The sequence below is a fragment of the Melanostigma gelatinosum genome, assembly GCF_949748355.1.
Source record: "Melanostigma gelatinosum genome assembly, chromosome: 2".
NCBI classification, from domain to species: Eukaryota; Metazoa; Chordata; class Actinopteri; order Perciformes; family Zoarcidae; genus Melanostigma; species Melanostigma gelatinosum.
In genome coordinates, this window is record NC_136635.1 from 13,626,736 (window position 1) to 13,654,271 (window position 27,536).

Sequence of the window (27,536 nt, forward strand, 5' to 3'; positions counted from 1 at the left end):
CAGGGAGGCAACTGAAATGTGGACCGACAGGTCTGATGGGAATGCAGAGACACAGAGAGAGAGACAGAGACAGAGCGAAAGAGGCAGGGAGGTTGCTGATAGACTGACCAGCCTGTCAACCCGGTGGAGTTAGGAGCAGTCAGGCTGGAATTAAGACAATGACACAGTTGTATTTGTGTTGCTGAGTGTAGGACTGGATTTCACCTGATCATTTCACAGACGGAGAGGGAACCTCTGCCCTGTGGACTCCCACTATAGCACCAGACTTGACAGAGTGGAATTTCCCTCCTCTTCCCTGGCTGGAGCCGGGGGCAGATGGTCGCACAGAGAGTCTAAGCAGAACTCAGGAAGGAGCAGTGAGAGGAAGGGAGGGAGGAGGTCCGGAGAGGGAGAGGAAGAGAAGCGAGGAGTGGACAGAAGAGGAGACATGCTTCGCTACGGTGCAGGACGAACTGTTTCCACCACCAGAACAGAGGACTCTCCAGAGCCTTCAAGTGAGGTAAGAAGTCCGAGATGAGTCAGGACACTGAAACTCTCCTTCTGTCTCCCCCCTTTTCTCTCTTCCTTCTCCTCTGTGTTTTCCAACCAGTCCAGTGTCCCCCCCCCCTCTTCTGTTTGTCCCCCGTTTCCTTTTAACTCTTTAGCCACTGGTTTCTTGTCTGTATACAGTGAGTTACATTCTCCCAGTCCCAACAAACATGTTCTATTCCCTAATCATCTAACAGTTTGTTGTAGGATGTGCTCACTTGCAGGAGCATGTAATGTGAGCTGAGTGTGCAGGCTGTCATGTTTATTTGAACAGCTCTCTGATAAAACAGGCCTTTGTACTAAACAGGCCTTTAAACTTATTCCCATTGTTTTCTCACGAAGAAAGAACCTATTATGATTCAGTAAACTGAGTATGAGTATGTTCATCACTGCTTTTACGTTTTTTGGGGAATATCCAAACAAAGGGCTCATTGTGGTGTAAATTTTAAAATGTATCCACAGTTGTAGCACAGTTATGGAGCATTTACATAAACTTTGTTTACAGCTCTGTTCCATTGACTATAAATAAACACACCATTCTCTGCCTCAGTTTCAGTGATATTTCAATGTCAACTCTTCTGTATTTTTTCACGGTGACAACGTCAGTTTGTGTGCAGAACATCATTTATTTGCTTTTTGTCTGTTTGTTTTTCCCAGAGGAGGATCCTCAGGTTAACTCTACATGCAGGAGACAATGGACACAAGGAGCCAACAACCACAAACTCAGCCACAGTAAGTCGTATATAAATCCCTCATTGAAATTCTACAATTAACCATGCTGCATCCTGCCTATAAGTCTTGCTTGACACCACTATTTAGATTAAGGTTTAATGAACAGAGTTAACTGAAGCCACTCTCACCAAGGCACTCTCAAAAATAGTGATCTAGGAGAATGATAAGCGCTGAAAATACAACATTCATTCTTCATATAATACAAATAAAAGAAAGATGGTGGAGCCACTGAGATTGATGTGTATTTTATCATCTGGTCCAGTTACACAATCATGACAGATGGGTGTGTGTGTGTGTGTGTGTGTGAGTGAGATAATGCACACACAGCTGTTTCACATTTACTTCAAAGCTAAAGTCCAACTCTGTGTTGTAATCTATTCCATGCAATAAAATATATTCAAAATGAACGGACAATATATTCGATATGCCACATGAAACATCTTACATGACACAGTATGAAGACAAACGCTGGTAACTAAACAAACACGTTGAAGTGCGTGAGTACATTCTGTACAGTCTTCTTGTCTGTTAGTGCACATTGGGTGGACTATGATTGTGAGTATGCTGCAGGCTGTGTAGGTGTTTGCTATTGGTGGCTCTGCCTCTGCCTTTGTTTGCGGCCCAGAGGCCAGAGATCGACGGGGAGAGTGTGAGACCTGATTGTGATACTTTGCTTATTGTTGGCATTGAGAGGGTTTCTGGTCCTTAACGTGCTGAATCCTTACAGAACCCTAGTGGTGTGTTTTGTATGAACCTTGGGCAGGGAGTATGGTATTTGTCTAGTTACCACACCCCCACTGATAGCACGCTACCACAATCTCTGAATGGACTTCCTTCTGGGAGGGTGTGACCATGACTATTGGAACTGATGACAGAGGACAGTCTGGTCAAGAGTGAGCACGAAGTGGAGTAACAGCCATGTGCTCGATGATGACGTGTGCTTTAGTGTGTGTTTAGTGAAGATACAAACTCTGCACCACTGCAACTCATTCTGCACAGACCTGCAGCTCCAACAGCAGTGTGGCACTTTTACTTTTTTTTATTTGTTTAAGACAATAAACTGAGGCACTGAGGTGCAATGAAATTGGTGGTAATAAATGTAGAGAGTAAAAACACAATAGTAAGAAATGGCCTTGGAGGGGTAATAACATCGTGGGAAATGTACTTATATTCAGCCAAGAGGTGGCACAAAGACTGGAAACAGGAGGAAACAGCCTGGCTCCGTTCAATAGTAACAGAATATGCCTACCAGCACCTTTATAGCTTACAAATTATTATGTTGTTTCTTGTTTGTTTTACTGTACAAATTGCTGTTTAATGGCAGAGGGTTATGTGTGATTAATAAGCTTTAGAGGCTTGATAACTTAGGACAGGTCCAGGCTAGCTGTTTCCCTGTTTCCAGTCTAAGCTTAGCTAACCAGCTGCTGGCGATATCAATCCTTAAGAATCAGAAAGAAAGGGAAATACATTTATTCCCTTTCTTTAAAAAAAGGACAATTTAAACCACTGGTATAAGGTCCAAAAGTTTCCACAAACATATAATTGTGATGATGCTGGCCCACTCACTCAATATAACCTAATGTAAATTCACTGAAGTTGTATAACCATCTAATATGCTATAATGTGCATTTAAAAGTGTACAACAGTGTGGAAAAAAACATAACTTTGAAGCCACTTCAGGGGAAACTGAAGGAGAAAATCAGGGTCAAAGAGGTTAAAAGCTCACCTCTCTGTGTCCTCTTCATGTGCTCATTATGTATTCAGCGCTGAGCTTAGGGTTGTGACACGTAACTCTGTTGTTGTTGCAACAGCATTTAGTTTGAGTACCAGCACAACGTTCAAAAGTGGCACAACAGGAATGATTTACAGTCAACTTTTTGAATTCCTTCATTTACACGTGAAGCATTTACGTCCTTTTTAAAAAAATGTTGCCAATGTGCTTTGACACATTTCCACTGAAGTTGCTCAAACTTAAATTTTTGTTGCAATATAGAGGGAAGGTCAAATGTAGATCAGTTGCATCTTTTTGATTGTGTTTTTTTGTGGCTTTGTGAAAAGAAAGGAAAAATAGAAGGCGTGAACTTAATCAAGGAGGAAGGATATGACAGAAACATCCTCTGCTAAAGATATTATGCTTCAGTAGGAACGCTGGGTTAAGTGGTTATTCACCATCACATTAGAAAGGGTGTGTCCTGCAACCTGAAACATCATGGACACATTCCGACCAGTGACTATGGCCAAGATGAGATGCAAAACATCTGCACCAGGACACACACACACACACACACAGGACTTAGACACAGTTGCTAAGTTTCTACACTTACATTGAATTTCATCTCCACAACGGATGAAAGCCTCTTCAACGTGAACACAATTCAGCACAAAGAGATACATGAGAGCTAATCTAGTCAGTCGAGTCCTTCTCAATGCTGCCGTAAGACAAAGCAGTCAGTTAACAATTGACATAGTAAAATGTTTGACAACGACGTACAGTTATGTCAAAGGGATATCTTTGAGTCGTCTTTACATTGTAACAGCCCCGGGGTGGTCAGGGGTGTTACTGGACAATATGCAATACTTATAAAGACACGGAGACGTAAAGACGTGGCAATGAAATACTTTACTGGGATATTGGGAACGACACAGCAGCCACACAGCCAATACAGGTCCGTTAAGCAAGAGAAGGGTCTAGGTGCAGTTCCGGGGTCTGATACACAAGGCGCAATTCTCGTACGGTCCAGGGATGGGGCAGGGGCGTCGGTCTCCTCCAAGCAGGGGTCAGTAGCCGGGGGCAATCCAGTGGGGGTAGTCTTCCGTTCCAGGGTCGTTGGCTAAGTAGTCTCACAATCTCTCACCGTCTTGAATGGTTTCACCTAAGTTACTTCCCCCGACTTCACATCTTCCTTCTCCTTTTATCTCCGCCCATGAAGCTCCCCTGGCCGGCTCTCTCAGGTGTGCCTGGTTGCGCTGATTGCCTGCTGGCACTAAGGGGGCGTGTGCAAAGTGCAATCCATTTCTCTCTGGTAGTCTGTAGTACCTTCCTGCCATCACTACTCCCTGGGCTCGCCCACCCCGGCTGCCACACACCCCCCCCCTTAAATCTGACCTGGGGGGAGGACTGCTCCAGGAACACCAGGCGTCCCTGCGGGACAAGGCATCGGCGTTTCCGTGAGCGGCACCGGATCTGTGGACGACAGAGAAGGCATAGGGCTGCAGAGACAGAAACCAGCGGGTGACCCGGGCGTTATTTTCTTTATTTCTTGACATCCATACCAATGGGGCATGGTCGGTGACCAGAGTGAACTTTCGTCCCAATAAGTAGTATTTGAGCTCGCCCAGGGCCCACTTGATGGCTAGGCATTCTTTTTCCACTGTGGAATATTTCTGTTCCCTGGGCAAGAGTTTTCTGCTGATGTATGTTATCGGGTGTTCCTCACCATTTTGTACTTGGGCCAGGACGGCGCCTACCCCGGTCTCTGATGCGTCGGTCTGGACCACCAACGGTTTCTCAAAGTCCGGGGTCACCAACACTGGTTCTGAACACAGCACCCTCTTGAGGTTCTCGAAGGCCTCCTCTGTCTCTGCTGTCCACTGGATCCGCTCTGGCAGCCGGTTTCCTGTTAGGTCCGTCAGGGGAGCTGCAAGGGAGGAAAAGTGGGGGACAAATCGCCTGTAATAGCTCGCCAGTCCAATAAATGCCCTTACTTGTTTCTTGGTGCGGGGGCGGGGCCATTCCCGGATCGCCTCGACCTTCCCTACCTGGGGCTTGACGCAACCTCGCCCAATGGTGTACCCCAGGTAATCCGCATCTCGGAGGCCGAGGCGACACTTTTTGGGGTTAGCTGTTAGCCCCGCTCCCCTCAGGGCTCGGAGCACGGCGTCGACCCGACGCAGGTGGGTCCCCCACTCCTCCCCATGTACGACGATGTCGTCTAGGTACGCCGCGGCATACTCTCGGTGGGGCCGAAGGACTTGGTCCATCAGCCTCTGGTAGGTAGGTGGGGCCCCGTGGAGACCGAAGGGGAGCCGTTTGTACTGGTACAGCCCCTCGGGGGTGGCGAAGGCTGTCTTCTCTCGGGCCTCGGGGGCCAAGGCCACTTGCCAGTAGCCCTTCGTGAGGTCCAGGGTGGTAATGAATCTGGCACTCCCTACCCGTTCGATCATCTCGTCCACTCGTGGCATCGGGTAGGCGTCGAATTTGGAGATCTGGTTGAGCTGGCGGAAGTCATTGCAGAACCTGACTGAGCCGTCAGGTTTGGGGACGAGGACGATGGGGCTACACCACTCGCTTCTGGAGGGCTCGATGATGTCCGCCTGCAACATTTTGCGTACCTCTGTCTCAATGGCGGTCCTCCTGGCTTCTGGCACCCGATACGGCCTGAGACGTACCTTCTTCCCAGGTTCGGTATGTATGTGATGGTGGATGAGGTCGGTGTACCCCGGCTCTGGGGAGAAGACGTCCCGGAATCGGTCCACTAGCTCGCGGAGGTCTTGCTTTTGGCTGGGGGTCAGCTGCTCTCCCATGGGGACCTCTACTGCCTCCGTCTTTCCTGTGGTGGGAGGGGAAGAGAGAGAGAGGGAAAATAGGGCCTCACGGGCCACCCATTTTTTTAGCAGGTTAATGTGATACACCTTGGTTGGATGTCGTCGCCCTGGTTGTCTTACCCTGTAGTTCACTTCTCCTATTTTTTCCATTATTTCATAGGGTCCATTCCACCGAGCCAGGAATTTGCACTCAGATGTGGGGACTAATACCAGGACTCGGTCCCCCGGGCTAAATTCTCTGGGCTGGGTTCCCCTATTGTAGACCCGGGCTTGGGCAGTCTGGGCCTCGGCCATGTGTTCTCGAACCATCGGCCAAATTGTTGCCATTCTCTCTCTTACCTCTTCCACGTGTTCCACCAGCGTACGGTGGGGTGATGGCTGGTGTTCCCAGGCCTCTTTGGCCAGGTCGAGGAGTCCCCGGGGCCGTCTTCCGTACAGCAGCTCGAAGGGGGAAAATCCCGTGGAGGCCTGGGGAACCTCACGAATGGAGAACATGAGGAAAGGGAGCAGCTGATCCCAATTACGTCCGTCTGCCTCCATGGCTTTCCGGAGCATCCGTTTCAGGGTCTGATTAAACCTCTCTACTAGGCCGTCTGTCTGCGGGTGGTATACCGACGTTCTTAACTGGTTTACCTTCATTAGCCCGCACAGGTCCCTCATGATTCTTGACATGAAGGGGGTCCCCTGATCAGTCAAGATCTCGTCCGGGATGCCTACACGAGAAAATAACATCATTAATTCCCTGGCAATACCTTTGGTGGCCATGGTCCGAAGGGGAATGGCCTCTGGGTAGCGAGTGGCGTAATCCAGCACCACCAAGATGTACTGGAATCCCTTACTGGACCTTGGGAGGGGTCCCACCAAATCCATCGCAATCCTACTGAAGGGAATTGAAATAATGGGTAAGGGGATCAGCGGATTGCGATGGTGCGGCTGGGGGGCGACCCGCTGGCAGTCCGGACAGCTCCGGCAGTAGTCCTCCACCGTTTTTTTCACCCCGGGCCAGTAAAACCGGGCCTTGATTCTGTCCAGGGTTTTCTCCACCCCCAGGTGGGCCCCCAACAGGTGGGTGTGGGCCATCTGGAGCACCACCGACACAAAAGGGCGGGGCACCAATAACAACTCAAGGGGTGCCCCGTCCTTCATTACCACTTGATACAACAGATTAGCTTTAATGGCAAAGTGAGGGTAAATTAGTTGTCTTACCCCATCCATGGGTTTGCCGTCCACCACGGACACCTGTCGCAGGGCATTTTGGAGGTTGGCGTCCTCCAGCTGGGCGGTCCCGAAGCGTCCCGCTAGAGGGGCAGGCAGGGGTTGGTCCTCGGGGTTTAGTGGGAACAAATCAGCCCAGGCGTCCTCACTGGCCTGGCTTGGATCCCTTTCTTCGGGGGCTGGAAGAGGGTCCTCCTCCCTGGCTGGACGGATGGCGGCTTCCGCGGCCCGGACGGCGGCGCTGGCGGCGCCTTCTGAGAGGGGGGACGTGGAGCTCAGGGGGTCGGCCCCCTGGAACCCACACAACTTTCCTGGTGTGCGGTGTGGTTTTCGTGGTGGGGCTTTCTTCCCGTTGGCCAGGCCTCTCCATAGCCCCGGGAAGACAGTGGAGTCCCTTCCGATCAGGAGGTCCACCGGTAGGTCGGGTACCACCCCTGCCGGTCCGGTGCTCTTCCCCTGGGTGGTGTGAAGCTCTAGGATCGCGGTGGGGTAGTCTCTGGTCTCCCCGTGAATACAGGTGACTGATACGGTACTTTTCAGATAGGGTCGCTCGACGAAGTCGGGGCGGACGAGGGTGACGGCGCTGCCGGAGTCGACCAGGGCGGTCGCGTCATGCCCGTTCGCTCGTACTGGGGTGAGTGGGGCCAAATCGCCCTGTTGGGCCCAACAGGTGGTCAGTAGTCCACAGGGGTGACTAGTCTCGCTAGCTGTGGGCATGGGGGCGTCCCCCCGCTGTGGGCAGTTCCAGGCAATATGTCCCATCTCCCCACAGTCATAACACCTGCGGGTGTCGGGGTTTAACAGGGATCTGCGCTGGGGGGTTTCCACGGGAGGGGTCCTCATGGCCGGCTCTCGTGGGGAATCTCCATGTTTCAACAGTCGGGGCCGGGGGGATATTTCCATCTTGGGCGGTCTTCCCCCACGCACCAGAGCCTGCGCCGCTTGCCAGCCCTCCACTACCTCAGTCAGTTCCTCGAGACTGCGGGGATTTTTTTGTCCTGCCAATTTTTTTGCTTCAAACGGTAATGACCTCAGTAATTTATCCATGATTACCCGATCAAGGGGGGAAAAGGAGAGGGGCTCCGACATCAGCCAGGCGGTAGTGATCCGCGTGATATCATACAGTTGCGCCCTTGGAGAGAGGGTGGCATCATAATTCCACTCATGAAATCGCTGCGCTTTTGTCAGAAGAGTCACCCCGCTACGCTGAAGCACTTCCTCCTTCAGTGCTGCGTAGGTGACGGGTGAAAGATTGGCTAGGTCTTGGTACGCCCGTTGCGCGGTGCCCGTCAAAAAAGGAGCGATCAAGTCTGCCCACCGTTCCTCGGGCCATTGTTCACGTTTTGCCGTGATTTCGAAAGTCAGAAGGAAAGCTTCCACTTCGTCACTGGCTGTTTGTTTGACCAGGAAGCGCGAGGGATTCACTCGCTCCAGTCGTTTCACTTCCTGTTGGTTGGTTTGCACCTCCATATATTTTTCCATTTGCTGGTGGTGCTGGTGCTGTGTTTGCTGTTGAAGTTGCAGCATTTGTACTTGCAGCTGCAGTGCCTCTTCGTGCCTCCTCTGAGTCTCCGCATTGCTGGCTATGAGACCTGCGAGAAGCTCCTGCACAGGGTTGGGCGCGGACATTTTGATGTCGATACGACGCGTAATATAAATATTAGATATTGTCCAGAAGCGGGTTAGAATGCCCACATTCTCCACCAATGTAACAGCCCCGGGGTGGTCAGGGGTGTTACTGGACAATATGCAATACTTATAAAGACACGGAGACGTAAAGACGTGGCAATGAAATACTTTACTGGGATATTGGGAACGACACAGCAGCCACACAGCCAATACAGGTCCGTTAAGCAAGAGAAGGGTCTAGGTGCAGTTCCGGGGTCTGATACACAAGGCGCAATTCTCGTACGGTCCAGGGATGGGGCAGGGGCGTCGGTCTCCTCCAAGCAGGGGTCAGTAGCCGGGGGCAATCCAGTGGGGGTAGTCTTCCGTTCCAGGGTCGTTGGCTAAGTAGTCTCACAATCTCTCACCGTCTTGAATGGTTTCACCTAAGTTACTTCCCCCGACTTCACATCTTCCTTCTCCTTTTATCTCCGCCCATGAAGCTCCCCTGGCCGGCTCTCTCAGGTGTGCCTGGTTGCGCTGATTGCCTGCTGGCACTAAGGGGGCGTGTGCAAAGTGCAATCCATTTCTCTCTGGTAGTCTGTAGTACCTTCCTGCCATCACTACTCCCTGGGCTCGCCCACCCCGGCTGCCACAACATGTTTACCGGTACATGATTCTGGGAGTCAGTGACTTGTGCGGAGGTCATGCTCCTCAAAGCAACAAAACAAAACAAAAAAACTTCCACGAATATTACTTGGCTGCAGTTTCAGTTACATTGTCCACCACAGTGTGGGGTCAAGTATTTGCATTGTAAAAGTCAGAGCTGAAGTGACGGCACATAGAGCATTGTTATTCTGAGCTACAGTGTTGTTAAACCATAAACATGGCTTTTCTTATCTTCCATCTGCTGGAATTCGGATCCGCCTATTAGCATGCCTTCAACATTCCTCTGTAGATGAAGAGGTGGAGAAATATGAGGAATGGCTCTGTCCACACGACAACACTGGCGTCTTTGTTCTAGCTCCTCCTCACTCTTATCTCTGAGAGATGGGGAGACTGACACCTATCTATCTATCTGTCTGTCTGTCTGTCTGTCTGTCTGTCTGTCTGTCTGTCTATTTTGGCTGGAAAAAGCTTTTCAATTCAAAGTCTGCAACAGACCTTAATTGGTGGAACAGTTACAGTTCCCTAAAGGTCCCCTTCCTACACAGTATGATCTCCAGATAACTAAGTCAACATTGTCGCACTGACAAAAATGTAATATACACATACAAGTAGAAAATGATGCAACATATACAAATTAAGACGGAACGAGTGCAAAATGATTTAAATATGAAAGATAATAAAATGGCAAACATTTCCAAAACAGTTTGTTTGCCTTCATTCTTGGCACCTAGATGTGACCAAACACAATGACAGACTAGAGTGAATTATTGCAACACACGGTAAATTACAAGGTCTTTCAGTGCCGCAGAATGTGTACACAAAATAATAACACTTATTTTGAACATTTGTGTGAGTATTGTATGATTATTTGTGTCTTCTTTCTGTAGGCTGAGAGAGAGAAGGGTGTCAATGGGGCGTGGAAGAAGAAGAATGGGCTGATCCAGAGAGAGAGGCCGGCTGGCAGGGAGTCACCTCAGCAGGTAGACAGCCGCATCCAACACATGAATAATAGGCATGACACTGCCACTGCTTCAGCGACATCCTTCTGTAAAAACACCTTTCTGTGCATGCACCTTAGGGCTGTCATTAATAATGTATTCACGGATATTCAACATGAGCATATGCTTGTCGATGACTGTAACAAATTCCACGTCTGAAGTCTGTCTTTGTAGCTGTATAGAGATAATTCTTTCTAATCCCCAAACAAAGCATGTGCCCCTTGCACTATACGGTACTAAAATATTGATAGAAATGTAATCTCTAGGCTTCAGTTCTGTAATGTATTGGTGCCCAGGACTATAACTGTCATTTGTTATTTAGTCAGCGCATTGTTTAAAATGCTGCACTTCTTCTCGGCTGGTGTGCATCAGTCGCCTGGCTGCGAGAGGTACAATAGGCAGACACGCAGCAGCTCATTTACTGGGTTGCAGAAACATGACACCTTCAATACACCCTGCACTTTGTTTTAGCTGGTTGTTCCCAGCCTCCTGTTTCCAGTGTTCAGCAGCAGTTGTACTGGAAATACTTGATCAAGTGTGCATACGCAGGCATGTGCATCCACGCACAAACACACAAACATGGGATGCACTTGAAAGTGTGCATTTGTGCACATAAGCGAACACACAAACACGCGGTAGACGGTAGAAGTCAGCCTCAGTGCAGGGTGGCTGCAGAAACCTGACCGGTGCGTTCCTGTCTCCCTCAGCGCCTCAGCGACACGGCCAATGGGGCTCCAGAGACCGCGCAGGAGAATCAAGGGCCCAAAGTGTACGGCGTAGTGCAGAGCACGGGTTCGGGCAGACAGCAGGAGGTGATGGCACGAGAGTGGACGGTCACTCACCTTCATGATGAGATGAAGTACATCAGGGAGGTGAGTGGAAACTAACAAACAGCCGGGCCTTTACGTCATCTATGCAAGGCTGTGTGGGATGTAGTGTGGATAATATCTGTGTGTTTTGTGTATACAGGTGAGAGATTCGTTGGAGAAGGTGAGAGAGCGGATGTACGGGCAGTTTGGAGGAATGCAGCAATCAATGCAAAAGCTTTCACAGGAAATCAAGGTAATTAATTATGTAACACCGTGCTCCGAACTCCCTCATCAGACTTCAGTCTTTCAAGCTGTGAATAAATGTGAAAATGCAATGTGCCATGTGTGTATGCAGGCTGCCAATTCACATCAGAGGAGTCTGGAGTCAGAGGTGAGGGTCCGGACGACAGCCATGGAGAGCTTCGATCAGATGAACAGCTCCCTTATATCTGCGAACATCGGCCTGCAGGTAACAAATCAATGTCACTGCGTCTGTAAAGACCTGCTCCGTGACAGCTGCATGCCATCAAAGAGAGGGCTGGCTTGATGACTACAATAAGTTTCCTTTGCAGAAATCTCTTCTGGAGAACTGTCAGCAAAGAGTAGACACGAGAGACGAGGTGAAAAGTTTGCGGAGCACCTGTGACAAAACAAAAGACAAACTCAGAGACAAGGAGAACGAGCTGGCAGCCACGCAGATTGAAAACCAGACTCTGAGACTGCAGGTAACTACATCTCTTCTTCTTCATTCACACATACCCTGATGCATCCACACAACTCAATACATGACAGAAAGAAAACCTGCACTGGCACATTTATTGAAATGTAATCCACCCAGCAGGTGTTACAAGTGGCCTGTTCCAAAATGGTCTGATGAGTTAGTAACATTAGATGTGCGCTCGCTTTCCATTAGACAGCAAACAACCCCAATGTCAAAGATTTAAGACGGATGAGAATCAGCAGATGAAGTAGTACGCTTTGATCCAGCAGACTTGACAACAGATCAGCTCACTGCAGCACACTAACACATCAGCTGCATCTTCTATTCTACTGTCAGTATATGGAATAATCAATTTCTGCTGTGCTGTGAATTTTCCAGGTGGAGACTGCACGGGAGGCCAACAGCCAGGCGCTGCAGGAGCTCTCAGCAAAGCTACAGCAGGAGTACGAGGAGAAGCTGCAGGAGGAGCAACGGAAGCACAGGGAGGAAGTTGAAGACCTACAGGTCTGCATTCTTTACTCCTTATTGATTTACTAAACACGTGAAGTTTCAGTGCCAATAGATACCAGCATTTATGTTTCATAAGAACAGGATGAACGTGTGATGATTCCTTGACGCGTTTCACAAAGTTTGTGATGCGGTGAAGATTTATCTCGAGAGAAAATGTATTCTAACTGACAAAAATGTCGATGCTACATTCAGTGTTGTAGTACTCGAGATCGGTCTTGGTCTCAAGACCACTTTTTGAAGGCCTTGTGCTTGTCCTCTAATCGACCACCTCTTCATTCAGTCTCAGACAAGGAAGACTCTTGGATTTTATTTCATCACTAAACTGCCTGTGCAGATTTATTGTCATTGTGATTGCTCATAAACAAACGAAGGAAAATTCCGACACATAAAATTCACCTCTGCAGAGCCCTTTGACTGCTTTATCAAGACATTTCTAATGGTTCACTTATACATACGCACATATACAGTATAAGTGGCGATACAAGAGAGAGGAATAGTATTTGTATTCTGTTGGTGTTTTTATGGGAATGTGGATCTTTCGGATCAATTTGAAGAGTACCCATATGGTTTGCACGTCTGTTTTTTTTATCATAACTGTGTCATACATTGAGGGACTCGCACTGGTCTAGTTTTGGTCATAACTTGGTCTCGGTTCATGAAGTCTACACTACAATGCCACAACACTACAATGCCACAACACTGACGTTTGATGAGCCGTTTTAAATCTAATCCTCAAATGTATGTCTGCTCACACAGGCTCAACTCGATGAGTACATCAGGCGACTGGAGGAAGCAGAGAGTAACATTAGAATTGCAGAGGCCAAGATTGCTGAGAGAGACCAGAGGATCATTGAAGTGGAGCGCCTACTGGACTGTATGGGAAACGTAAGGCAAAATTTGAACATGACAAAGATACCACACTTCTTGCAGATATTCAAAATTTACAATGAAAACATATTTTCACAGGAAAAGAGTCAACTCGGCAAGAAGCTGGAGGAATGTGAACAGCGTCTCCGCTTGATGGAGCTGACAGACACAACTGATTCAACTGTTGTCAAAAGGTACAAAATAATTCCCACATGAACCAGTATGACGAATCCCAACTCGAGGTCAACTTAATAGCTTTTTTTCTGAGAATTTAAACTGTATGACACAGTCCTGTTGGAGGAGCTCAGCCCGACAGAGAGAGCTGTGGAAATGCTGCTTCAGCGTGATATTAAATGACACCAAAACATAAAAAGTACGAATGAAAAAACACCAGCAACGTCGGAGCTGATTAATACTTCAGTCTTTAATAATCCTGGGAAGTTTAATACTGAGTTTCGGTAGCCTTCCTCCAGATAATGTCAAATGTAATGTTGTAGAAACATGGCGGTGCAACATGGCGGACTCCGTGGAAGACGACCCGCTCCCTCCGAAGATAAAAAGGCTTTTTCTAAGCTAAATAAAACACAACAATTCTTAGTTTCAGGTCATTATACACTAATGAAAACATAGTTTTGTATATTATATTCCATTTCTGCCAATTAATCCCCCTAAATGTTACACATTGTTCCTTTAAAGACTGCAAATCAATCAGTATGCTGCAGTCCTTTTTTTTCCTTCTGAAGTTTGTTATCCTCGATCGGAGAATGGCTGAAGCGGCTGCACATTTCTAGAACCCCTTTTCACCAGCATGATAGCTTTATATGTGGGTTTACCTGGTTTCTGGTTCTGCTTAGGTCCAAAGAGCTGCAATCTGAATCTGTGGATCTCCGTGAAAGAATCAAACACTTGAACGACATGGTGTTCTGCCAGCAGAGAAAAGTCAAAGGAATGATCGAGGAGGTGAGGAGAGTTCATTTATCCGCGGCACCTCTGTTCTTCTTGTGTTTTCGTAATGGGTGTGGATGCGATGCAACGTCAGCTGAAGTAGAGGAAGTTTGTTTACCAACCAGTGTATGGATGACGTCAATGCACACAAGAAATATAACACATAATCAGAACCAAAGTCAATAAAGGGTGGAGCGTTGTGCTGGCCTATTGGTTTAGAATAGATTATCTAAAGATAAAGGTCTTTACTGGCCCCTCATGCGTTCATAACACAGTTTAGTTTTTCAAAAAGTTCCTCCTTGTATTCAGTATCCATTATACCAGTGGTTCTCAACTGGTCTGGCTGCGGGACCCACCATCACCCCTTAATGACAAGCCGGGACCCACCACCAAAATTATATATATATATAATCATTTATATATATATATACCATTTACATCATTATACATATCTATATTCAAGACGTCTAGTCTCTCCTAAAAAGAGAAATGAGTGTTTGAAGAATTCACCTCTATGAGTCAGAGTCTAATGACTCTGGTCTCTCTGGCCATTTCTGTCTTTTGGAGATCTTCCTATGATTTGACTTTCACAACCCACACCACAAATGCTGGAATAATTCCGCTGCATAAAAAATGCCCTTCAAAATATTTTTTTTTTTTTTTTTTTTTTTTGTCAGGCAAAACGGGTCCGCGACCCACTTTTGGGTCGCGACCCACCAGTTGAGAATCACTGCATTATACTGTAGCTAGCAGGAATATTCTTGAAGGGTTGCACTGTTTTTTCAACGGTAACGGTTTATTTTATGGGTCTTTCTTTTCTGAATCATTTCCAAGAACATTCCTGGAAATAACTATGTGATTCTTTTTGAATATATATTGAGTAAAATAAAGATAGTGTTCAATTAGTACACTTTTCAATACATTCTAATGAACTGCTAATGCAACTTAGAAAGTCAGCCAGACATACAACTATGTCAAATTTGTCTACAGGCGAGCGTACAAGTTTCCATTGATGAATGAATAATTAATGAATACTGAGTGGTTTAAATGCAGCTTTCCTTTCCATTGCTATTTTCCCTATAATTCGAACCAAATCACAGAGTTAGTTCCTGAAAGAAAATGATTAGGAAATCCAACAATCTATACTGCAGAGCAGAGAAAAGGTCCGACTGAAAACACATGATAATTGTTTTCAATCTTTAATTTGTGAAGGTTCAAACGCTGCGAGGTCGAGTTGCCCAGAAGGACATGTTCATCTCAGAGCTTCTGGACAGAATCGCGATAGTGGAGTGTGAGGTAAGACAAGTCCGTCGCTGTGTGTTCACTGTGAGTTTTTTATTTTGGTGTGGTGTGGTAATCTGTCTGGGCTGCTGAGCAATCGATCACCTGAACTTTTCGCAATGTCTGTGTGGTTTCCTCGCGTCACTGCACCTATCTAGTCACTTGCACATGTTAAGTGACTGCAGTTCTTTGCATGTACCTGACCTGACAGTGTTGTTTCCTGTTTCTTCTTTCCTAGAATAATGAATTAGAAGACAAGCTGAAGTATTTTATGTCCATACAGAATAGACCACAAGAGGTTTTGGAAACCAGGGAGATTGCAGTAGGCTGCGATCTGCTCCCCAGGTAAGAAGCAAAGTCAGAGAAACATATTCAGTAGCATCAGGTCATATTTGGTGCTTCATTTAGATGTGGTTTATTACTCTGATGTCTGACTGTGCATCTGCAGACATGAAGCAAAAAGGCATGAGGTTCAACTTCCTGTTCTGTATGAAGCAACTCATCTCCATCCAATTCAACACTCTCCACCTGTTCAACCACCACCAACAGTGAAACCTCCATCACCTGCTCTACCTTCATCAACGACTCAACCTCTATCTCTACCTGTAATACCCACTCTACCTTCATCCCCAACACAACCTCCACCACCCACTCTACCTTCATCCCCAACACAACCTCTATCACCCACTCTACCTTCATCCCCAACACAACCGCTATCACCCACTCTACCTTCATCCCCAACACAACCTCTATCACCCACTCTACCTGTAATACCCACTCTACCTTCATCCCCAACACAACCTCCACCACCCACTCTACCTTCATCCACAACACAACCTCCACCACCCACTCTACCTCCATCCCAAGTACAACCTCAGTTCCCAACACAACCTTCATCCCCTACACCTCCCCTTCAATATCCATTCCACTACCTAACAATGTCCATCCGACCAAGGACGTTCACGTCTAATAACCCTCCACCAAGCAGGCTGGAGTCCAGTTTACTGAAGTACACTCCTGGCCAGTACAGCCATTTCCTGCAGCGCAACCCCTCAGTATCGAGTAGGATGTTCCCCTCCACCCGTCCGTCTGAGTCTGAGCCTCCTGTGAGTCCAGTCCAGTCAGGCAGAGATGAGGTCGACGCAGAAACAAACACAGACACACCACCAAGTCCTGAGGAATCCTCTTCTTCTCTGCTCTCTTCTCGACCAAGATCAAGAAGCCCTCATGTTGATACACCGTTCAGGAAATAACGAAAAAGATAAACATAGAGTGATCTTGAAGTAATAGTTCGACATTTTGGGAAATTAAATTATTCGCTTTCTTGCCAAGAGTTGAATAAGAAGACTGATACCACGAACATTTTGGAATGTAACTGCAAAACTACAGCCAGCAGCTGGTTAGCTTAGCTTAGCATAAAGACTGAAAACGGGAGGAAAGAGCCAGCCTGCAGGTGTCGTTCAAAAGTAACAAAAAAGTGAAATTCACTATCATTCTGACCTGTTGCATCGACGCATCTAAGAAGCAGCTTGTTGACGTATTTTTGGGTTCTAAACCGTTTTGTCTGGAAAGATACGGGTTTGGTGACATAAAAAGCAGCTTGCTGCTCTTCAATGTCAACACATCTGACAACTCACTTGCTGGCTGCAACCCGAGTGGCCGTGGAGGCATCATGAATGACTGGATCTGCAGTGCAACCGTGTTCACTTTTCACTACTTTTCACCACACATCCTCAGAACCCTCGTCAGAAGCTCGTAAAAAGACAGATAAGAAAGCAGGATTTCATACAAGGATATGCAACCCAATGGCATTGTTTCGGGTCAAGATTTTCAGGATAATGAGTGAGCTGAACTTCCAAGTCTCACAAGACACATTGGGGATGCATTACACGATACACAAATTGGCTCAAACTTGACTTTTTGAAAAAAACTGACGGTCCTACTTCCTAAAGCTGGTGCGGAAGGGTACCGGTAACTGAAGTGCGTCGCCAATTCTCCATTTTACAGAGCGACTGTGGAGACTTGAGTCAAGAAATAGTCCGGTCCAGAAACCCCCATCAAATGGAAAATTGACATTTTTACACTTTTACACGTGCTGGTAGATGCATTTTGAGACTTGTTTCCCGTCTTTATGCTCAGCTAAACAATATGTAGCTGCAGTTATCTTAGCATTAAGCTAATCTGTACATCATGACTGTACAGTTCTGTGTTTCTGTGGTTAAAGCTAAGCTAAGTGCAGTCACATATTTACTGTAGTCAGTGGTATTGATCCTTTCCTCTGAAGAAATCAAAGAAGTGTGATCCCTAAAATGTTGAACGAATCCTTTAAACTCACTTGTCGTCACTCATATTTTTATTGTGAGTTATGTTTTTCAAAATCACCATTCATGACACATATGCATATTAGTTCTAACACTATCTCATATGTTTGAGTCTGGTCGGTGGTGTAAAAGGTCTTATGTAGGTTTTCAGTCTATGTTTTAACGTAGCACTATTAATGAAAATAAAATGTTGCTTGCTGAAGGGTGTAAATAATTTGATGCTCTGTATAGATATTTTGTAAGTAATGTACTATAAGATTTTATCTGTTTTGTTTACACTGAATGTAGCCTACTGGTGTTGCTCACAGAGCTATGAGCATTCAGTCTTACATGAAGGTTGATACAGTTATTATGTCTATATTCATATCATTTTATATTGGCACTGTACAAATTGAATGAATATTATTTAGTTTTTGTCCCATTATGTACAACATATTTATTAACATGCGTTGTGCCTTTGTGAACAGCTTACTATCTGATACTGGGGGTGGGATGAATATCTTTGAATTGGCAACAGGGTAATATAGTAATATAAGGTTAAGTCAATTTCTGTGCTGATGATAAGACTGTTCAATCACTTTAAAGATATTGACCTTATTTAGGTGACTGCCATTCCTGAGCCACAGGCACAAGTATTATCCAGCTGTTATCTGCACTGCCACAACTGTGTTTGAAAAAGCTTTATGATGTGCCTTTTCCTTACACATCATACTGCGACTAATGATAAGAGGCCAGCATATGTTTGGATAATAAAGACTTTGCTGTATAAGTACCAGACATCCTGATTGTGTCAGCGCTTTCATACTGTGCAACCTCATACATTTTTAAAGCCTGAAGCTTACAGTATATACGTCTGACTACTTCATTTTTCATCGATTCGGATCACTCTGTCTGAATTTATCTCGTTAGAAACACAAAATAAGCTTTAAGAATTGTTTAAGAATAAGAAATGTTTTGTATATTTCATCCATTGTAATGATTCAATTTCACATTTAATGTCATGCATAAACACTGAACTCCAGATAACCTTTATGTAAATATGCAAAACCTCAGTGACTACATTTTAGGAACTGTCTGTTCTGTATAGTTGGCAGATTTCAGATACTTTACTGGAAATTATATACAGTAGGCTTCGCAATGCAAGCTATTTCAGCTATTTCACCGAACCAAATCCTACTTGTAATTTCGATTCATATATGTTGTACAGTGATGATCGACCAATTCAGATTGAGGCCAGACATGGTGTTGCAAGAATTTGTTCACATCACTGACGTTGCAAAAACATTTGCAGATCCATGAAAAAAGCCTCTCCAAAGGTTTGTGTAGTACATTAAAACAAAAGGGTAAAATAGATGTTAGAGGATTACAGGGACAAAATCTAAAGCACAAAGTACACATGCTACACCTGTTTTGATTAGTTTGTTGGATTCTGATAAGAAAAGAGGATTATAGGGTACATGTGGAATAAACTACAAAATGTAAGAAAGCCATCAATGTTTTACAGTGTATGGTGTGATCTGACTTGGTACACTCACACACACACACACACACACACACACACACACACACACACACACACACACGTGTATGGAAAAATATATTTATATATATAATTGAATAGTAATTGCAGAATTGCGGCAGTGTATGGAATTGCGGCAGTGTATGGTTGATTGCGTGCAGCGTAATGTCTCAGGGAGACATCAATTATTGTTTCAATGTATGTTTTAAATCTCCTTTACTTTTTACGACTGAATTTTATTTCTTACACTGTTTCTTTAATTGTTTTTAAATCTCCTTTTATTTTGCCTTATGTTTTGATGCTTTTAATGGTTTTATGTGAAGCACTTTGAATTACCTTGTTGTTGAAATGTGCTATACAAATAAACTTGCCTTGCCTTGCCTTGCCTTGCCTTGAATGTACTGTGCAGCTGCAGCCAGAAGTTGAACTGACTTTGACTCTAAGAGGGGATAGAGAGGATACAGCTGCAGCCTCTTGGTTGAAGTTGGGTCATTGTTTGTTGGTTGGCACAGTGTTTGGATAACATCCGGACTGCGAAATGCAGCTATGGAAAATCTGAGTCTGAGGCCTGCACAACAGACCGACTGCACGAACTTGCTGCTGACTATATTTGGCCTCTAGAGGGCAGCAAATCCCCTTCACTGGCTGTGACGTGACGAAGTGGTGCATTACACTATCCCGCACAGTGGGGGCGGTAGAGCCACATCTAACATGTTGTATTTCCGCACACGAAGAAGAATAATCCCACTTTGAAATGTTGTTGTCTCGTGTGTTGAAGAAGTGAAGCTGCCGCCTTTAGAGTTTTCTAAATCTCTCTAACTTATAGAAGAGTCAGTTAACAGGTGGAGTTTTGAGCTGGTTAACAGTTAATGTAGAGTTTGTATGTACTGTGTTAAACTGAGACGTTAGCTGGTTGTGAATGGCTGTAGCTACTAGTTAGCTGTCACTAGCTAGCAGAGATGTCCTCGTCGTGGACACAGCCCCAGGGACAGGTGGGAGACCTGAGAAACCAGAGCAAAGAGGAGCTCCAAGAACTGATCCTGCGACAGGAGAAGATGCTCTCTAACAAGTGAGTTCACACTGCTCCAGTTTGTGCCTCCCGTGTTTAGGCTATATGGGAATGCTAAGTTCACGCGTGACTTGATATGTGGCGTAGTTTCATATACAGCAGTGACAGTATGACAGAAGAGACCGAGGCACACACAAAGTTTGATTAGTTGTGATGAGAGCTGCTGAACCACCCTGCTGTATTGTTGACCAGAGTACAGGATGTGGTTTGTCTTTGTCCTTTTTGGACTGATTGCAACAAATGTTTATGGTTGAAAACTATACTATACTACCATTACAACATAGCTTTATCCTTCAAACTGTACACATTGATGTCAGCATCCAAGCCCATTTCAAATGTGACTAATACGTCAATATGTCAACTTGTATTCATATACAACAGTTTTAGATCGCGTACTAATAAGAGTATATCATGGTATGATTATACAGCGATTTAAAAGTTGGATTCAACGTGACTTAAGCCAAAAGACAGATGCGTGAAGAAGAAAAAAAGCTGAAGAAATGAATGGATAAATGTAACAAATGCAGATCATTTCGTTCAGGGTCAGTGAATGGTTTCATGAATAAGAAAATGATGTGAATCCATTATTATATCAACTCAACTGAACACCTGTGGAGAGTTTGGATCCAACAAATTAGAGAATAACTTAAAGAAGGGTGTTCATTTGTTTGACTTTGACAAAGATATCTGTCGTTAGTGTTGGTTTGTTTGTCTCTCATCTGTATCTTGAATGATTGTTCTGAATTTAGCATCAAATTATGCGTTTGTGTTGTTTGTAGGAGGATTTTACAGAGTCTTCCTGACAAAGGGAAAAAGATACAAGAATTTGCGGCGAAATTGCGCCTTGCCATTGAACACCACGATGAAGAGGAGAGGAGACAGAGTTTGGAGTCTGTTGCCAGGACAGAGTTACAGTCCAAGTATCGGCAGGCTTTAATTTTGCAACAACGGGCTATCCCCAACACACCAGCAGCCTCACACCAAAACGGGCAAAGTGAGGCTGCTGCAGGCGATGTGGTACAGGAGAAGCAGACCTCACCTGTCTCAGCTCAAATGCTGGAGAACACTTTGGATGAGCAACGCGACCAGTTTGTCTCCAGCGCAGCTGCTGGTGAAACGATGGAGACGGACGCTGCTGGGGCCTCTTTGAACTCTGACGAGACAAAAGAGGGAGACCTCGTGGAGGCCTTGGGCAGGGTCAAACTGTCTGAAACTAGTTCTGGTTTTGAGTCCAAAGACCCATTAAACGGCACAGCAAGAGACAATTACTTTCTGGGAAAGGAGATGCCCAAAAAGCCCCACTATGTAACTGTCCTGGAAAGAACAGAGAAGACTTCAGCTCTCAGGAATCAAAGATTCAAACCAAATCAGTGAGTGGACTTCATGATGTGATCATTACTTTTGGAAACATTTATGCCAAAAACACTTGCATTAGTACGTGGATTTCATTGAGCAACATCATAGTTGTTATTATAAACAAACATCTTCTCAACCGTGTTTCCAGGCTGCCTCACAGAAGTGACATCTCTCCCTCAGGATCCTCGTCACCCAGCCGCTCTTCTGAAGGTTCATCGCCTCTCCCGGCACACGCAAGGCGGGAGCGGGACAGGAAACACCTGGATGACATCACTGCAGCCAATCTCCCTCCGCTCCACCACAGTCCGGCCCAGCTTCTGTCTCTGGACGAGTCGGCCGTCCTCCAGAAGGAACAAGCCAAGAAGCAGCAGGTTAGTGCAGCCGAGTCCCCCGCACACTCTCATCCTATAGATCCAGCGTGAACATTAAACTGCAGGCAGACTGACGGGGTCATAGATATCAATATCATAACGGTACTGTGATACGAGACTATATATTATAAATATAAAGATGGCATAAGTGTTGTCTTTTCTTGTTTCTAAAGGCTGCATATCAGTAAAGTGATGTCTAAACTCAGACTGCTCTAGCTGTTATATGTCTTTACCCACTTGGTCATTATATCCACATTATTAATGATTATTTGAAAATATCATTGTGTAAATATTTTGTGAAAGCCCCAGTGGTCAAACCGTACATAATCGACCCAATATTGATATTGAGGTATTTGGTGAACAATCATGTGATATTTGATGTACTTCATATCGCCCAGCCCTACTTTAAATGAAGGAATAATACTTCTCACTATGCTGGGTGGTATCATGTTGAGGGACAGTATTTTAATGTCTTCTGAGCCATCTGAGTTCAAATCAAAAACAGCTCTGTGTTCCAAAAAATATCCATTTTAATATAGGAACTCGATTTTGTTCAACTATGTGTGGACATACAAATCATTTAAAAAAGTGTTTTTCTCTCAATGTATTTACACATAAAATGTTTTGTATTATGAGAAAGGATGTCGCTCTCGGTGGTCGTATCAGCATCATTTTATCTATAGTAGAAATGTGACTAAATGATGAGCAGCATTGAGGTCTAAGTTGAGCAGCTTCAGCTGTTTTGCTGGAGTTCTCTGCGTCGGCGCCTCTGGAGAATGAGAGCGCTGTGTGCTTTCACACAGTCATTCTGAACATGGCCTTCATTTTAACTTCTGTAAAACCCTCACAGAAAGGTAAATATATGTGTCCAGTAATGACTAATATTTGTTCATACAGCATCATGATGTGCAACAGATGAAAGTAGCAACTCTTGAGTTTCTATGGAAATGTTTTACAACAATCTAATTTATTTACAGTTGTGAGTTTGGTGTTGATGTTTCACCGGGATGCAAAATATAAAAATGGAGTTTATACAATGGTGACTTATGACATGTTCTCATCCAATCAAACGGAGAATTAATTAATTATGAATCCAAGCATGAACTGAATGAAAGTCCACTATCAGATCCCTCCATCAGCTCTAGAGGGCAGTGCAGGAGCTGTGTATCACTTCACATCCAAAGGAATGACTTTAGAGCCAAACGTCAAACCGTGTGCTGCTGTCAGCCCACGGAGGCCTGTTAAGCTTATTATCAGTCCTACTTTTGTTGAGGGTTTAATAGCTATGGCTGTGCTGCTTTATAATAATGTGCTTGTTTTCTGTTAGCCTATTCATGTCAACGTTTTCTTCTGTGTTTTAATTTCAGGAGTTGCAGGCCAAGCTGGCAGCCCAGAAACTGTCTGAGGGATTGAAGATCTCTATGGGGAGCTACACTCCTGACAGTGGCCCCATGGCTGCCTACAGAGAGGTTCACGACGAAGGAGCCCAGCTCTCCTCAGAGGAGGACTGATCCTGGAAGGCCGGAGCTGGGGAAACCGCTTTGGCCTTGGCCCCCGAGAGAAACGGGCTTTGGACCTCGCAATCAGGATCCATCAAACAGGACTTTCACTCCAAGGACAAGAACTGTTAAGAGAGGAAAAGAGTCTTTGCACCGTGTAAAGACATAGTTGGTATCCCAGCCTCAGGAAATTGAATGGCGGGTTGAGAAACTAGCTTCCTTAATTATCATTCAGATCGTATTGGGTTCAGTTGTTTCTGTGTCCTGCGGGAATAATAACACCTGCTGTGGACTAGGAGTCTTGAATCTATATTTGAAGCATGTATCATGAGGGAAATGTTTCTCGTCAGTAAACTGAAGCCAATAATGTCATGGCTTTCTGAGCTTGAGAGGTTTGAACGTTAACGTCACTATTTTAGTGTGTTTGCACTTCTATGCATCAGCAGGTGGAGCAGACTGATTGAAAACTCTTGAAAGAAATAGGCAGATAGTTTCGTCAGATTTAGTTATTACAGAATTCAATAAATGTATCTGATTTCCCAAATTGTTGTGTGTGTGAATTACAGACACTGAAGTTCCTCATCAGCCTTTTCAGTGCAGATGCTTTATATAGAAAAATGAAACGGCTTCCTGATGAAAGAACATTGTTTTCTTGTCTGAGTGTTTAATATACCGGATCTATCTGCAGGTCTTTATATTAATCCGTCTGCCACCATCATACACTAGTTTTGATAATTGGAAGAGAAACCGTGTCATAATGTGATGATGTGCATCACACGGTAAGAGTGTTACTGTGTTGTATTTAAAGGGCTTAAAGCACCTCTTAGTTATAACAGTGTGTGCATTATGGCCCACTGAAAAGACAAAATTGTCCTTAAAGTTCAGGAGTTATGTGCTTTGTGACTCATCTGGATAAGGAAATATCAAGTCATTTCACATGACAATCGCTCCTCATATGCTTTCGATAAACTTCATATTTATATTTTAAACAATGTTGACATTTGGACTCTTGTACATTCAGATAAAATAAGACCCAGTTTATCCAAAGCAGATGATTTACTCTTAAGTTTCCCTATTTTCTGAGTATTAAATAGATGCAAACTATTTATGTATCTTTAGCTCATTTATAGGTTCCATCAGTTTCTGATGAAGCTGTGGTCGGCTGCAGGCACTGATTTCTTTAAACCCTGTGAGATGTTATCAAGCAGAGATCTGTGACACACTTGATAAGATGAATGCAGAGGTAGTGAAATATTGAATCTTGATGCCTGAGACATCTGGACTGAGTTTGGATCATGTTGCTGGGAATGGCAGGCGATGACGGGACGGCAGCAGGCTAATGCAACATGGCAAATACCATTTCTCAACTTTGCTAATATGCAGTAGATAAGAAGTGCCTGCTACATTCAGCGTCTTTCCAAACTGCCTTTCCCATCATCGCTCTTCCAACTCTGGCAGAAGGCTGCAGGCTATCTTCATTTAAACAGCCCGATTCAGGGATTTTAATGAGGAAGAAATGAGGCACATCTTGGGGGAAATGAGGCTGGGTTCATGTAGGTCAGACTGGTGGTAGATGCCCCTTGATAACCTTTGGTCATTTTTGCTGAGGTATTGGTGGGAGATGTTTTAGGGGGAGGCATCTGATTGCTGTGTGTTTAGACACTGTATCTGATGGGCTCCAGAGTGGCCCTGTGGTGACGTCCAATAACAAATACATGAGCACACTCCGCAGAAGATCCTCATTGTGCTGGGATTCATTACAGCCTACCTTGCTTACATAAATTCAGAGACTGTTACCACTTATGGGGCACATTTTTTGCTGCAGCTTTTCTCTGTGGTGTCTGGCGTCGATGCTAACTCTGAACGTATGTTGACGTTGTTGAGGTAGAACCAAGCGCACACACTCTCTAGCCGAAGCTTTAAGTTGTCCATTGATGATGAGGTTGTTTATACTACAACTTGAATCCCAGGCCCCTTGTCTCAGACTAATAAACTCCTCGTGAAGTAGTCTGCAAGTGATTTGCTCCAACTCCGAGTCCGAAATCACACGTCTCGCGGGAGTAGAAATAATTTGCTGTTTGGGAGGGGAAACTGGAATGTGATTTCAAAACTGCCTCTTCAAAGACCAGTCAGCTCAGCCTTGAATTAGATATACAGTATGATGTATAGACTGGCGTTAAACACGAGTTAGGCCCTCAGCAGAATGATTGGATTATATCTGCCAGGTTACAAAGTCTGAGGTCATGCTTTTTCCATTCTCTGATGTTTTTGTCATATTTTTTTCAGGGCACGAGATGAAATAATGCAGCACACAGCAGCTTTCTGCAGATAAGGTGACAGCCTATCTCCTCATCCCAATTAGAACCAGTGCTCCCTCTTACTGCACTGGGACCAGTGGTGGAAGAAGTACTCAGATCCTTCACTGCAGTTAAAGTACAAATACAACAATGTAAAAGTACTGTTACACGTTAATGTATTGCATTACAAATTCTACATAAGTAAAAATACAAAAGTTATCAGCTAAATATCCGTAAAATATTTGAATGTAGAAATACTTTCTCTGCAGTAAAATATCCCTGTGACAGTATAATTATATCTGACATTATAATACTGATGCAATAATGTTGAAGCAGAATTTTACTTTTGGAATCTTAAATTCTTGTCAGGTACAGTATTTGAGTAATTGTACTCTCCGGCACTGACTAGAACCGAGTCAAGAGAAACGTCTTTTTAAACATTTTGAAATGTGTTTTACTGAATCTTAACATGTGGAAGACAAACCTCACAGCAGGTTCGAAGAAAGACGACGCGGCTCGTTTGTGTTTTTCTAAAGTGTGACAGTTGAACAAATGTTTCATATGCAAATGCCTCGAGCTGTGAATAAGAAACTTTTGTTGTGTGTGTGTGTGTGCGTGCGTGTGTTCTCTTGACACGGCGACGAGGAAAGTAAATACTTTCCTGACAGGGCTTTGCTGAGGTCTCCACTTATCTCAACGTGAAATGTGTGTGTGAGAGGAAGCTCGCACATAGTTCATGTCATGACTGTTGACTGCCAGAGGAAGCATGATATGTGGCTGCAACATTCATGAGGGTCCTGCAGCTGCCTGCCGATAGGAAAATGTTGCCTGACTGGTGGGTGAATCTGTTGAAGGAAAGGAAAAGACAGAGGTGCCTTGAACTGAGTGCCGGTTGTAAAACATGGTCAGGGGAATGATTTATTGCATTTTTACATTCTTAAGATTAAGTTTTCTGATTCGTTTTGTTTTACATTCACCAGACGTGGCTAGCTTATTGCATATGAATGTGGTCAGAGCTTGTGTTTGTCTGTTAAATACTGCACTCAGACACTGGCATTACAGTATATTAGAATCAGACCATGTTCTGTTCCAAGTAGCCTGAACTGTACCAGGTGTTTTACACAGATTTAGTTCAAGTTGGATGCTTACCACAATGTGATCAGATTTGCAGATGTTGGGTCTTTGCTATGTGGCATTTTTGTTTGTCTTGCTGGTCCCTCTCTACAAAGATGTCACTGTGTAAGGTTTAATAACCTGTTAGATTGTAAATGGACCTCGATAGCAGCAGAAGGCTAAATATTCACCCAATCAAGAGCTTGAGTCTTCCTGTTCACTACAACATCCTGCTGCACACAAATACCTGTTCTATCAATACACTACTCCTTCCATGATTGTTGCGAATGCTAATTATTTACTACGTAGTCGTAATGTTTGCAGTATTTACCTGAAGAGTTTCAGGTTTCAATACAACTAAATTGTGCTCAAGTAGCACTTCAGTAAATATCCTTTGTTGCATTCCACATCTGGATGAAGAAAATTGCATGTACTGTTTCATATTTGTGCCTCATGTGTTTTTTTATTGAAAACTAAATTATTGTAGTAAATATAAATATGCATAAAGTTACTAGATTTCTGTAGTCCCTCGTGGTACACAGATTCACTCATAGTTTTCAACAATC

General features: G+C 44.7%; 2 protein-coding genes across 3 annotated transcripts; both read left to right on the forward strand.

The window, feature by feature from the left end:
• The first annotated feature begins 376 nt into the window (after positions 1-376).
• myzap (myocardial zonula adherens protein) lies at positions 377-18,497 on the forward strand. Of its 2 annotated transcripts, none has more exons than XM_079287792.1 (14): positions 377-499; positions 1,186-1,260; positions 10,182-10,274; positions 11,000-11,164; positions 11,262-11,354; positions 11,457-11,570; positions 11,662-11,826; positions 12,201-12,326; positions 13,089-13,217; positions 13,299-13,393; positions 14,054-14,159; positions 15,357-15,440; positions 15,664-15,770; positions 15,874-18,497. In XM_079287792.1, the coding sequence occupies exons 1-14, from the start codon at positions 428-430 to the stop codon at positions 16,676-16,678; spliced, it is 2,229 nt and encodes a 742-aa protein (XP_079143918.1). In that variant the 5' UTR covers positions 377-427; the 3' UTR covers positions 16,679-18,497. The 2 variants fall into 2 exon arrangements, with proteins under 2 accessions (XP_079143918.1, XP_079143919.1); XM_079287793.1 differs by having other exon boundaries at positions 11,674-11,826.
• A 1,521-nt stretch (positions 18,498-20,018) lies between these two features.
• Positions 20,019-24,079, forward strand: polr2m (RNA polymerase II subunit M). The gene is made up of 4 exons (XM_079287821.1): positions 20,019-20,334; positions 21,114-21,704; positions 21,839-22,061; positions 23,429-24,079. Exons 1-4 carry the CDS (start codon positions 20,225-20,227, stop codon positions 23,570-23,572), a joined length of 1,068 nt encoding a protein of 355 aa, XP_079143947.1. The 5' UTR covers positions 20,019-20,224; the 3' UTR covers positions 23,573-24,079.
• The last annotated feature ends 3,457 nt before the right edge of the window (positions 24,080-27,536 follow it).